This window comes from Nelumbo nucifera, chromosome 4 (genome assembly GCF_055504915.1).
Source record: "Nelumbo nucifera cultivar China Antique chromosome 4, China Antique-T2T, whole genome shotgun sequence".
NCBI lineage: Eukaryota > Viridiplantae > Streptophyta > Magnoliopsida > Proteales > Nelumbonaceae > Nelumbo > Nelumbo nucifera.
Window position 1 is genome coordinate 15,723,890 of NC_142652.1, and position 13,509 is coordinate 15,737,398.

Sequence of the window (13,509 nt, forward strand, 5' to 3'; positions counted from 1 at the left end):
CAGAGGACTGAGGAGAGGGAGAGAAGAAAATAAAGACTTTCTCATTTTATGGTAATTGGTAAGATGGATTACAATCATACCTGCTACATGTATACAATTTTATACCACGACGACGATGACAGTGACGGGGAGAATATATACGTAGTTATGTACGTTTACTTGAATTTTGGAGGGTTGAGTGTCGTCATGACAATACTCAATTGGCAAAAAGAAAATAAAAAGAGGGGGGGGGGGGCAGATCTGAAGCAAGGAGGCAGTGATTGGGACGGCTGAGTACTAGACCAGAAAAGCCAAACACATCTCCATGAAACATCAAACCCTAGTTCTGCGTCGATCGTCCGCTATGGAGATCTTTCTCTGATCTTTTCTTTCCTTTTTGTTTATATATCTTCTTCTTCGAGTTTTTTTTTTTTTTCATCGTCCGAAGCCCTGTAATTCATACGTACTTAGAATCAGAACCGGTAAAAGGAAACCCCAACTCTTGCACAGATAATAGTAAACCCTTTTAAGTGTCAAAGCTTCTCGCCGCGTTTGATAACGGGTGAGACATTTTTATCAATTGATTGCTCCTTTTTCTTTTCTTGATTGATTTTGCTCGTCTCTTTTAGTTTGATTTCCGTTGATTTGGTTATAGGGTGATTTTAGTTTAGAAAAAAAGTCTCATTTAGAATAAAGGGGCACTATTTATTTTCCTTCGCTTTTGTATTATTTGCTCTGATAAACAAGGAATTCTAATTTTGGCTGTACTTGTTTTGATAAACTATGGACCTGGTTTTGTCTCTGGTATATTTAAGTTAGATTGGGGAAGAAGCTCATGTATTGGATCCCGGGTGTTCTGATTATGATTCATTTATGCTAATGTTAAATCCTTAAAAAATATTAGTTAAACCGAGGTATTCTACATGTGATGATGCTTCATTGTTTTTTAGCTATGTGGATCAAATTTAATTCTTGTTGGTTTCCAGAGTTAAGTAAGCTACAGCGATAGCTTGCGCAGAAAAAGCTATGTTACATCGACTTTTTTTTTTTCCTTTTGTTCTCTTTGCCACTGGTAACAACTAGTGTTACAGTTCTTGTAACTGGGACAGTACTCGTAATCAGATAATCAGTAAAAGCCTTTTGTTGGGGATTTAGCTAGCAAATCTTTTGCCAGTTTGAGAAATTGAGGTCTTGACCATAGCTTGTTTTCAGAAATTCAGCTCATTCTTATATTGGATACATTTTTTCCCTTTTTTAATTGGGGAATGAATGGGGTATAATTTTCCTGGACCATCCTTGGTGTTTTTGCAAAAGGCCATTTTTTGGAACGGCTGTTTCTGATATTGGATTTTCCCCCCTTTTGGGTTGGCTTCTGGTTGAGATCCATAGGCGGTGAGGATGTCGACTCCTGCAAGGAAGAGATTGATGAGGGATTTCAAAAGGTTGCAGCAAGACCCTCCTGCAGGCATCAGTGGTGCACCTCAAGACAACAATATAATGCTTTGGCATGCTGTAATATTTGGGTAAGTATGATGTAGAAATGCTTTTTTACATCTTGGTCTGGTTGTTTTTTTTTTTTTTTTTTTCGGTTCTGGACCAGCCTTATTGATGCTCTGTTTTGGTTTTGCATTTCAGCCCTGATGACACTCCCTGGGATGGAGGTGAGTCAATCCTTGAACCCCACATTTGACTTGAAGAGGATGTTAAATCATTTGTCAGATTGTTCATTTCTCTTTGTCAACTTATCTCTTATTTTATTGTGGTTTGCTTGAGATGTGAAGTCCTTCACGTTTTTTTTAGATGATAAGCCATTGACTTGTTATTTTTTAGTTACAAATAGATGACCAAGTGTGTTAGGTTAAGTGATGTACTGCAATACTGCATAATGCAAAGCTTAACCCTCTGTTTGACATACAATATTTAAGGTGAACTTTTGAAAAAGCTTTTCTCATTTTCCTAAGCACTGGTCCACCTAAGGCAAATTGTCACCCAAGAATTAGGAAATCACTACCGGCATTGGAATCTGGAAAACTAGATTTGTTCTTCTATGCTTTCTTTCCCTTTTCTATGTTTGCATCACTCATCCTGAAATACAGGGATAAGTGCCACTAATACCCATACATGTAAAACTATTCTTTAGAATGAGTCTTTTATGAGGTTGATTATTGAATGATCTACTACCGAATCATTACTAGCATTCTTAGGCCCAGAGCTTTCTCTTGGCCTATTTTGTATTCCCATAATGTATAAACAATTCAACATGGGCAGGGGTTTATTGGATCTATAATTCATTTATGTGGGTTTTGATTTGCTGATATCTGTTGAATTATAAGGTTGTTGCAAATTTTAAGAAATTGCCACTTCTAAAGTCTTTCCCATTAGCATGATTTTACTTCCTTGACCATATTTTTGCTTGAATCTTTCAGGTACGTTTAAGTTGACACTTCAGTTTACAGAGGATTATCCCAATAAACCACCTACAGTGCGATTTGTTTCTCGAATGTTCCATCCAAACAGTAAGTCGAGAGAAAGAAGTGTAAAACATGTTACTATCATGCAATTTGTGACGAGGTTGATGTTCTATTAGTTTTTCATTCTTGGCCTCTAATTGGAGCATGTAATAAGCCAGAAATTAAATATCATTAGTTATATATCTCATGCTGCAAAGTTTCCTCAGTTTTTTCTTGCATTTACTGTCTTTAAATGAAGTAGCACTGGAATTTCTTGGGCCCTTTTGGTTTAAGTTTATACATGGGATGAAGCAATGCATTTCCTTTAAATGCTTGGTTTTACATTTTCCATGCATAGCAACTAACACTCTACATGATAAAGCAATATTAGGTTCCAGTGCAAGAGGGTAAAGCCACAGAAAAAGCAATTTTGGTAGTTGACTCTTAAGCAGTGATTTAAAAGGCGCACCCGCACAGGCGAGGCACATTTTGGGGCAAGCCTGAACAAATCTATGTTAGCGTTTCAAATTCTTATTTCTCACATAAAGGAGAACCCCCAATTTGCTAATGTTGTTCATTCATTCATTGCAATAAAATATCTTCTTAAAAGGCAATGAAAGTTATAAAGTCATTATTTTTTATGTGAGAAATAAGAATTTCAAACCCTAACATAGACTTGTTCGGGCTTGCCTTGAGGGGCGTGGTACAAAGGTGACCCATAGAATCAAGAATGCAATATGTTTTACATCACATAAGCTACTTGAAGCAATGCAATTAAGGAAAAAAAAGAGATTGTGGGTTTTACATGCTTGAAAATTCTTTATATGTTTGCTTAAATTTTTAAATTTTCATTTGAATATGCTTTACATGTTATGTTTATGTATTTTAATTTTAGATAATAGGTATTTTAAAACATTTATTTTAAAGTTAAGTTTATATTTTTATTAACATTATATTTAATATTTTTTTGGCATTATTTTTGAAATTTCTGACTTTTTTTTAAAATTTTTAGTCTTTTTCAATGTTTTGCGCCTTGCTTAAAAAGGCGCGCACCTCGCCTTGCGCCTCAGGCACAAATTCCCTTGCTCCTTGTGCTTTTAAAACACTGCTCTTAAGTATATTTTGTGGGCGTATAAGCCTTCTCTCCTCCCTTTTCTGTTTTTCCCTGCTTCATCTCTCCACTCTCCCTCATGTTGAGTGGTGAAACCTAATTTACATTGGCTAAGACAGGTTACAGTTGGATATTTATTCAGCTAGCACAATTTCTAATTATTTTCTCTTTCGATCTTGAACTTTGCCAGTTTATGCCGATGGGAGTATCTGTTTGGATATTCTACAGAACCAGTGGAGTCCCATTTATGATGTAGCTGCTATACTTACATCTATCCAGGTACAATTGGTTTTTCTATTTGCTGTTTGGTGGATATTTAAATCTCTTTATATATAGTGGAGTTAATTGAGAATGATTTGCCTGATTGACTTTCACAGTTTTTTTAATTGGCCTATGAATGAAAATAAATGATTACTACCCTACAATCCAAGTAATGACACTTGATCTCATATAATTTGTTTCCTTTATTGTATTAAGTTCTATTTAAACTGTTCCGCTCTAGGCTAAGAGTGGTAAGATGTTGAATTGGAGCTTTGGCGTGCTAGTAGGCTATGTTGTCATGACTGGAGTAGGATGTCCTCACTTCTCCTATGAAAAACCATGGCAATCAAATTTGCAGACCTAGGACAGCATTTCAATGGAATATGGGCTCCACTATGATATCAATGATCTTGCCTAATCTTGACCACGATCTCCAAGGGTTCTCTCTCTCTCTCTCTCTCTCAATGACAGATTTGTATTAGTAAAAAGTTTGAAGAAACTATATGCTCCAAGAGTGCATAATAGCCCAAGGTAGCCCAAACCCCTGTAGGAGGCCTTATTTACCGAGTTATAGAAAAAGTATTCATTTCCAGATGAAAAAGCATTTATTCTACCCTGTTATCAAACGGCCCTAGAATTATAAAACTGAGGATTAATTTTGCTAGCTAACCAGTATTACAGTTTGCTAAATTGAATAAAGAAAGGATTAAGTCTGGAACTCAGAGGCAAGGTGCCAACCAGTGGGTTGGTAAGGTCTCCTGCTGGTTGTGGCAGAGGCTTGGGATCAAATCTCGCCTGTGCTTGGGTTGGGGGGGGGGGGGTTATGGGCTACCCCCATTGTGTAGCCCTTCAGAAAAATATAAAAAAAAAATGTCTGGAACTCGGGGACATCAGCTGTCTAAAATAAAAATATAATTAGACAATGAAGCCTACAAGGGCTTTTGTGTCTTGACAATGTTGCTGACCAATCGTATTCTGATAAATGTTCTTCATGTACAAAGTTGAATTTTCTCAAGGAGCTTGGTTTTGGTTAGATTGGGAAATGATGAGGTATATAGGTGAATGAAAAGTAGGAATGTCGTAGAAGCATATTTAAATCTTTCTGAGGATTGTTAATTGAAAATTTGTGAATGTTTGACTCCATCTTTTGATAAAGATTACATCACATCTCTGGCTTCTTTTCTTATTTTTTGGTAACCAATACATACTCATTTTGTCAAAGATAGGGCTGGTTGTTATCTTAGAAGCAAGATGAAAAAAGAAAGATGCTTTTAGTTTTGTTGCGACTTTCACCCCTAGATCTATCTTTTTACCCATTTACCGTCTTTGAGGCTCTGACCACCTTGCCATTGTTCCTGCACAATGACAAACTGGACTTTTTAGTAAACAAAGGCAACTGAGTCCACTGAACAGCTCAGTTGCTGGATAGCTAAATTGCTTCAGAAAATCTTTTGTTCTTATAATTTTGAGTTCAACTGTGACCATAAATTTTCTATTTTATTTCAGTGTTATTGTACTTGGATTAAGAACATCTAAGAGGGATGGCAAAGTCTGCCATGAAATTAAACACAGAAATTTCTCAATCCACAGAGGACAATAGTTTACCACCACTAGGAGCTTGAGCAAAGCACTAGATGATTATTGGATCTGAAAAACGGTTATTCTCCACTACTTTTAATGAGTTGCAGATATTAGAATCATCTTTGACCACTATAGTTGTGTTGTTTGTCATGGTTGGTGAATGGTTTTTGGATACACAAGTAAACTTTCCTTGGCGAGAGGAGAACCATCTATAGCAGTGTAGCACGCTTTTCTAGTAGTTTGTAGTAGTTTTTCATTCTCTATTTTTCTCCCAGCAAGGTAACCAACTTGGATATTTTGGGCAACAAACCATGCCCCTTCTTGGGTTCATCAATACAAGTGCACCACATCTCTCCTGCTTATCCTTGTTTCATGGCTCAATCCCAGTTTCTTTGCTTATCCTCTCGGATGGTTCATTAAGCCTTCATCTGCTAATGATGCCAGTGGTATATAAATCTGATATTCACAAACCCGCCCATGTGATGTGAGTGAACTAAATAGCTGGGTGTAGCATAGTATGGTGTACAAATGTATGCCAACCTGTCTGAACATGCCATACATCTGAGCAATAGATTTATTCTTCCTTGATGGAAACGAATGTATAGGTGCTCTTGAATGTATGGGTCTCCCTTGCTGTTTAGGTTCTATCTTTGGAACATCTAATTATATTTGATTGAGTAGTTTGAGTCATGGTTTTTGAACCGTTGTTGGCCCAGATGGTTGGGCCGTTCGGCCCGGAAACATCCAGACAACCAGTTCCATTTCACTCTTAATCCATTCCTTGGCAAAAACCTGACTTGGTCAGTGACCTGTTGACCCAGGTGGTCAAACCATTGACTTGTTTGACCCAGACAATGGTTTTTGGCCATATTTTTATTTTTTAAATTACAACTAACTGTCCATTCAAACCAGACAGTTGAACCGCTGACCTGAAAACCGGTGGCCAAAGTGGTTCCTGTTCTGGGTCAGTTTTTAAAACATTGGTTTGGGTTATTAGAGCTGCAGGACTTGCCATATGTATTCTTTTTAATGAAATTGAGAATTTGAGATCCACTTTGTATTGTGTCAGTTCAAACAGATAGAGCTCTGGATACAACATTTAGAGCATTGGTTATAATAACTTGGATCCGGTAATTGCCATATATATCAGTGGAGTGCGAGACCCATTGGTGGTTAATATCTTTGTAATATGGGACACGTGGCATACACCCATATCTATCTACTGTTGGTCCTGTAGCCTCACATCCTAGATACGCTCTGTGGTTGTACCTGGAACTGTTATTTTTGTGATTCTCACTTCTCAGCCGTGAACAATTTCTAGTTGTCATCAAATGTTACGTTTAGTTCAGGGACGTCGTTTTAGCTATTTACATATCAAAGATATCGGAGCTGTTGTCATTTTTATCTATTTAGTTGACCAAGGAAACTTTTCTGGTAACTCGGGTGGTGGCCCAAAGTGGTTCCATGTACATGGAACATCAGTGTTATTTTCCAGTCCAATACTTTGTGTTATTTTTCAGTCAAAAAGTATGTGACCTTTATTTGGTATTAGTGTAGGGATATGTTCTCTTTCATGCACCAGTTCACTTATGTTTGCTTTGTGATTGTAGTCGTTGCTTTGTGATCCAAATCCGAACTCACCTGCGAACTCAGAAGCTGCACGAATGTTCAGCGAGAACAAGCGCGAGTATAACAGGAGAGTACGTGAAATTGTTGAACAGAGCTGGACAGCTGACTGACACTCCTGATGTGGTGCTTTGAATGTTTCCAAGGATTTGAGAATGCCCGAGTAGTGTTAAACGTTTATAAACCATTATATTGTTAACTATTCTACTCCAATTATAGTATATGTTTGCTTCCTTTTGAGGACGGATGATTTCAGAGAAACCTGGTAAATTTATGTCTGGGTTCATGTACAGGGCATTATCTGCATCACTTGCTCTGAATTCTAATTAATTTCAATGGTTCAATTACATGCATCAGCATCAAGTATCATGATTACTATCTTGTGCTCGAGTCAATTTGCAAATGATATTTATGGTAGAATAAAGGTTGGCAGCGGGGTTAAGTATTTATCCTGGGGAGGCTTGTGGGGGCAGTGCTTGTCAGATGGGACACGTGCAATGGCCTGAACCTCTATTACTTGCCACCTGTTCCATATTTCAAGCATAGAGAAGAGACCCATCAGAATCAGCATCAACCAAAGACCGTAGCCCTCAGATTATAATGCATTTAATTGGATTACGGAGAGTTCTCTAGAGAGAACCCCCAGCCATATGAATGCTGATCTGAAACAGGTGGCATGTAATTGGGGGGGGGGGACTTAAGGACTATCTTCGGTTTTGTGCCCTCACCCCCTACCCCCACCGAGGCCCAGGTCCTAGAGCCTTTAGCCTTCCTTGGTTGCCTTAATCCGACTTTGTTTACCATTTCACATTTGAGATGGGAAGACACGAATATGTTTACGTGTGCATGTGAAGCATGAAGAGGGTTTGGGGAGTTGGGACGATGGATAATTGCACCAATTATCCGTTGAATTGAAAACAGACCCAACAGACAGAGACAGGGCAAAGTTGGAGGTTGGTTGCATATTTGCATCATTCGAGATGAATTAGAGGGTAAGCGAAAAGCGAAAATGGCGCAATCAGTGCCAGTGCATTCAATCTGGTTCTGGTGAAGCATTGATGTAACATTTTGTTTTCTCAACAGTAGTCTATAATCTATATAGTCTATACCGCACCAAGATCCCTTCCTTCATGGTAAGATTTCTCAGAACTTACTGGAACTGAACGGCAGTGAAGTTGAGATAACTACAACATCTTGTTTCTTGAATAATATTGTACTAAGGCAGTAATAGTACAAGTTTAGGCATTTGAAAAATAATAATACGAAGGAGTCTGGCTTATTTATTTGAAAATCATTCAAATATACAAAGAATTAAGATGGATTGCACAGGGAGATGAAAGGTGCATGGGTTCATGGTCTTTTAAAACTGATGTTTCCACCAAGGTTTCCGCTGAGTCTTCCACTAAGCTTCCCACTAAGTCTTCCACTAAGCATTCCGCTAAGGTTTCCACTTAGTTTGCCGCTAAGGTTACCACTACTGGTCCATCCATCTTGAACTTGAACTGAATACTGCAAATTCCAGAGAACATCCTCTATTGATGGCCGCTGGCTAGGATCTTTGGATAGACATTTGGTGGTTATTTCAACTGCGGTTCTCAGTGACTCATAAGCAAATGTGCCTCGAATAGCCGGATCTGTGGCCGCTCGTAGCTTTGCTGGGGCATCTGTCAAGCCCTTCTCTAGCTGTGTAAAGCCAAAATAAGCATTGATAGGCATCATTTCTGCTTTTGTTGATGATGACATGATTTTCAAAAAGCACTTGAATTGATGCAGGCATGGAAGGATCAGGAAATGTCTCACTTTGATGGAAACATTTACTCATACCTGAAGTTTCAATTCATCCAATACGCTTTGGGATGTGATTGTTTTACCCGTAATTACTTCTACTACAATAGCACCAAACTGATAAATGTCTTCTTTTTCTGCTTGTTCAGCACTGCACATACAAAAATCGTAAGCAAATAAAGCTAACAGACCTTTTCGAATGAGTATATACAACTTTACATGATCATACACAAACCTACTTAAGCTAATGGGCCACAGCTTAGTTATAATTTATAAACCATTTGGGCAGCAGATTAGGCCCAGCTATAAAAGAATTATTAAGATAAAGAAAAAGGAGAAAACAAAATAAACAAGAGACAGAAGAAAAGAAAAAGCAGTTTACCTGCTAAGATGACCAAGAGAATGCTTATTAAAAGGGCTATCTGAACCTACCTGGAAGTTCCAATAAAGAGAGAGTTAGTGTAACATGTAGATCCCATTCAAACATGAAACAATTAGTACATGTTCTGAATGAAAAGTTAAAAAAAAAAATGATGAACTTCAATTTTGTACTTACTCTAGCTGGTAATGGCAGATTATAGCTATTGATTTTTGCCGAGAGATTACCATCCATCAAAATATTCTCAGTCTTTAGATCATTCCCAAAAATGCCAGGTGCAATTACAGTATGCAAGAATTGTATTCCCCTAGCAACACCTATGGTTACCGCCATTCTCTGTGACCATTTCAATGCCTCCCGCTTTCTCCAGTCTGCGAGAAAATTTCAAGAGATCAAAGAAAATTTTGACTTGTGGGTTTTGCAAAATTAATGTTTGTGACAGAATTCATTTTACCGGTTAGATGACTCCTTAATGTTCCATTTGAAATATATTCAAAAACAAGATACACAGAGTTGGCTGCATTAGGGTGATCCTGATATGTGACAATGCAATGCCCCAGAATTCCAACCAAGTGCCGATGCCTGAGCTTTGAAATTACGTCCATGTGTTGCAATAAGCTCTGTGGTGAGTGCCTGTCCTTCAGTTTTAAACATCGAACTACAACCACAGAACCATCTCTCAGCCAACCTTTATAAAGCTGAAAACATCAAAACATAAGGGTTAAGTTGGGGGAATTGATGGATGGCTACGTGTACCACAATTCCTTGTATATGCTTCCTCCTGGAATTATAAATATCTATCACAACATTATTCAAATCCAAGTTTTCTAATTACCCTTTTTGGTTTGAGATGTTTGGGTGTGTTCCAATGACAAAACTTGACTTCATGGTTTCAAATAGAGACAGAAAAACTTTCTGAAAACAACTCATTCTTGGTAAGAACCCTGTTCTATTACTGGGTACAAAAAGGTGTTAAAGTTTATGGTTCTATCATCAAGCACATATTGAGGCATGGGCACTAACCAATCTTACCATGATAGAAGAGTTCCTATTAAGTCATTCCTACATTGTTTATAGGTACAGTGGGATCAGAGTTATGACACAGACCACCAGATGTTTCTTTCTTTTCATTTTTATTATCCTAGAACTAAAACTATCAGAGACCTGCTGCCTAACCTGTCCTTTCAATCCTTGCCCCAATAAATTTGATGGGTCGAAGTTATTGGTTGCTTCTTCAATTTCCTCCAAGGTGAATTCATGATACGGTGGGAGCCCTAGTGCTCCGAACCTCATCGCTTCGGATGCATACCCTATCAAAAACAAATGTTTGCTTCATTAACGAAACAAATCTTGCAGTAAGATTAAACCCAGCAACAAAGCTGTAGAGGTATGGACGTAATCCAGTTTTGGAGATATTTCTAGCAACAATTCATGAATTCTAGTCTATACATGGATATAAAAGAGACTTACTTGTATCAGTGAGTAGTACCGGGGAGCTGCGAATGGGACTGTTGAACATAGATTTCTTGTATCTTTTGTTTGCTCTTACCTTCCTGAAAATAAAAAATAATAACAAGCCCAAAGCAAGCACACCTCCCACTATACCCCCACCTATACCGAGTATGAGACCTAACTTGTTGCTAGAATGGTGCTTCTGTTTTGGAGTCGTAGGCAGAACAGCCAATGCTGGGTAGCAGAAGGAGTAAAGATGTTGATAATTCGAGTTCCCACTGGACAAACAATTCCAGGAGTAGAGCACAATACGGTTCGAAGAATTAGATTCAATACACGGAGGCAATCTTCCTGTTAGCTGGTTGTTAGAAAGATCCACAAAACCGAGCTTGTCGCTGCAAGATATGTTCGTCTCGAGGGACCCCTTCAGTTGATTACTAGCCACATTGAGATACTGTAATGATGGCAGAGAAAACAGAGCAGTGGGGATCGACCCATTTAATTGGTTGGAAGAGATGTCTAACCGCTGCATCTGGTTAAAGCTCTTGAGCTCGAGAGGAATCTCAGTTTGGAACGTGTTGTTGTTCAGTATAACACTCACGATGTTGTTTCCTAGAGAGGGAAATTTGGGTCCGAGAAGATTGTCACTCAGATCCAATTCTTGCAGAAACGCTAAGCTAGTAAGATTCGGGACAGTTCCATTGAACAAATTATCAGCTAAAACAAGACTCCTGAGGTACTTATAAGAGGCAATCGAGGGAGGGATCTCTCCGTAAATGAAATTGGAGCTTATATTCAGAACTTGGAGAAACCGGAAACGATTGATCTTGGCGGGTAATGGACCCCATAACCCCAATGACGCAAGAGTCAACACCTTCAATCTCCAAAGCTTGGTAATGGTGGTGACGAATGAATCAATTGAGAAATGCTCAGAGAGAGTTTGATCGGAAACAGAGAAATTCCCTCGAAGCGATTTTGGGTTGACGGAAGGGGAGGTTTTGTTTCCAATGACGGTTAATTCAGTTACGTGATTACCTGAGCAGACAATCGTGAGAGACGGCGACGGAGGGAGGTAACAGAAGTTGGTCCAGTTGGACCATCCTTGAAGAGCAGGCGGGAACTCTAGGAGTTTTTGAACTCGAAAAAGAATTCGTCTTTCAAATTGGGTCAACTGCCCAACGGAGCAAAGAGGAAGTGAAGCTAAAATGAAGACTACTAGTAGCAGACAGCACGAACACCGACTCTTCTCCATTACTAAGAAGATGAAGAAAAACTCAAAACCCAAAACCAAGCTTTCCGAAATTAGAAAGTGAGAGAGATGAAGATGACGAAACCAGCCTCATTCAATTGCTTCTTCTTTGACGTTCCAGGAGAAACTACCTTGAAAAAAGATCGCCAGAATTCAGAAAACGGCAATTACTGCTATTTATGGAAGAACAGTATTCATGAATTCCACTGTAGACCTCATAAAGTCGGCTTTTGTAAAGCAGTTGAAGAAGGAAACTCTATAGAGTGTCTTTGGTTTCTGTCAGAAAGCAGCAAACGTTTGCTAAAAGTGGAAAGCTAGCTTCCTTTCTCTTTCTAGCAGAAGTGAGTCTCAGATTCATACGATACTTGAACACTGGAAAAGGTAAATACTGACGGACAATGATCAGAAGAATGGAGCCGTGGAGCAGGATTTATACTACGGAGCAATTATCAGGGAAAAAAAGAAGAAGAAGAAGAAGAAGACCATTGTGACCAAGGCTGAAGCTTTGGCTATTTTACATTGAAATTAATTGGAGGGTTGTGAGTTGTAAAGGAATCAAAAGGACTGGAAGTCTGGAACTTGCAGAGCCAGAGCAATAACCGAGTACACAGAAAGGGAGACAGAGAGAGAGAAAGACGGTGAGATTCCCACATCTAGTCTAGATGGGAAAAATAAAGAAAAAGGAATCCTGATCCTCTGCCTCGCAAGCTATCATAGCAAATAGCTCGCGGGTTTCAGTACGCGGTTGGCGTTGAATACTTTGAAATTGAGTACGTGTCAACGAGTGCTTTGTTCAAACTTCAAAATGCAGCAGATTTCGAGAATCGAGATCCACGGTGTTTGACTAAATTTAACGACGTACTACAGTACACTAACGACAAGTCGACAACGAACGAGCATCTCAATTCTCAACTCTCAAGGTAAAGCACAAAAGCTTGATCTCAGATTCACTTTTAACCCTTCAAGAAAAGAAGAAAAAACCCTCCAAGTTGGAATATATTTTGTTTTCCTTATATGCCCCCGTTTGTCTTTCCAATTTCCACCTACTCAAGGCTTTCCTTTTTTTTTAATTAGTGTCCAATCCGACTCTCCCTTTTTGGTAGAGTGCACGTGCCACTCGGCTACTAATTCATAATTCATAAAATAAATCACGGGGGCATCTTCCTTACTTACAAGTAGTTCTTTTAATTTGAATAGTCAACATCTCAAAGATGAAAGAACAAGGATCTCGACGGTCCAGATGGGATACACCATACACCTGTACCATTTCGAATTAAAAGTCATAATTTCTAGGTTATTGGAAATTGGGTCGGTGAATATTTTTGCCTTGAAGTAAGTACAAGATGAGTGATGAGAGGAGGGGAGTGTCAGGTCAAACACTTACTACATAGACATTCACTCGGATTCTGGTGCTGCGGAGTATGGGCCTGGTTGGCTTGGCATTGTCGTTAAAGTAAGGGAGTAAATTTCATAAACTTTAGGGATTAATATATTATATTCACGACGTTCTGGGCCTGGGCTGGGCTGAGAGTTGCCTAATCTTTTTTTTTTTTATTCTAGTGGTGATTGGTGAAGTCTGTTAACGCGGCGTATGAAAGATTTGTATAGGCTTAGTTCTTAAATGGGCCTGGCTAGT

General features: G+C 38.7%; 2 protein-coding genes across 3 annotated transcripts; one reads left to right on the plus strand and one right to left on the minus strand.

Moving 5' to 3' along the window:
* On the plus strand, window positions 1–7,383 carry LOC104586755 (ubiquitin-conjugating enzyme E2 2-like). Of its 2 annotated transcripts, XM_010244086.3 has the most exons (6): window positions 1–541; window positions 1,369–1,502; window positions 1,615–1,640; window positions 2,406–2,495; window positions 3,731–3,819; window positions 6,993–7,383. In XM_010244086.3, the coding sequence occupies exons 2-6, from the start codon at window positions 1,378–1,380 to the stop codon at window positions 7,119–7,121; spliced, it is 459 nt and encodes a 152-aa protein (XP_010242388.1). In that variant the 5' UTR covers window positions 1–541; window positions 1,369–1,377; the 3' UTR covers window positions 7,122–7,383.
* Window positions 7,384–8,183: 800 nt separating this feature from the next.
* LOC104586756 (putative LRR receptor-like serine/threonine-protein kinase At1g14390) lies at window positions 8,184–12,562 on the minus strand. Its single transcript, XM_010244087.3, has 7 exons — window positions 10,643–12,562; window positions 10,349–10,482; window positions 9,627–9,870; window positions 9,350–9,543; window positions 9,176–9,225; window positions 8,833–8,944; window positions 8,184–8,691 (listed from the first exon to the last, which is right to left on the minus strand). The coding sequence occupies exons 1-7, from the start codon at window positions 11,874–11,876 to the stop codon at window positions 8,359–8,361; spliced, it is 2,301 nt and encodes a 766-aa protein (XP_010242389.1). The 5' UTR covers window positions 11,877–12,562; the 3' UTR covers window positions 8,184–8,358.
* Window positions 12,563–13,509: the final 947 nt, after the last annotated feature.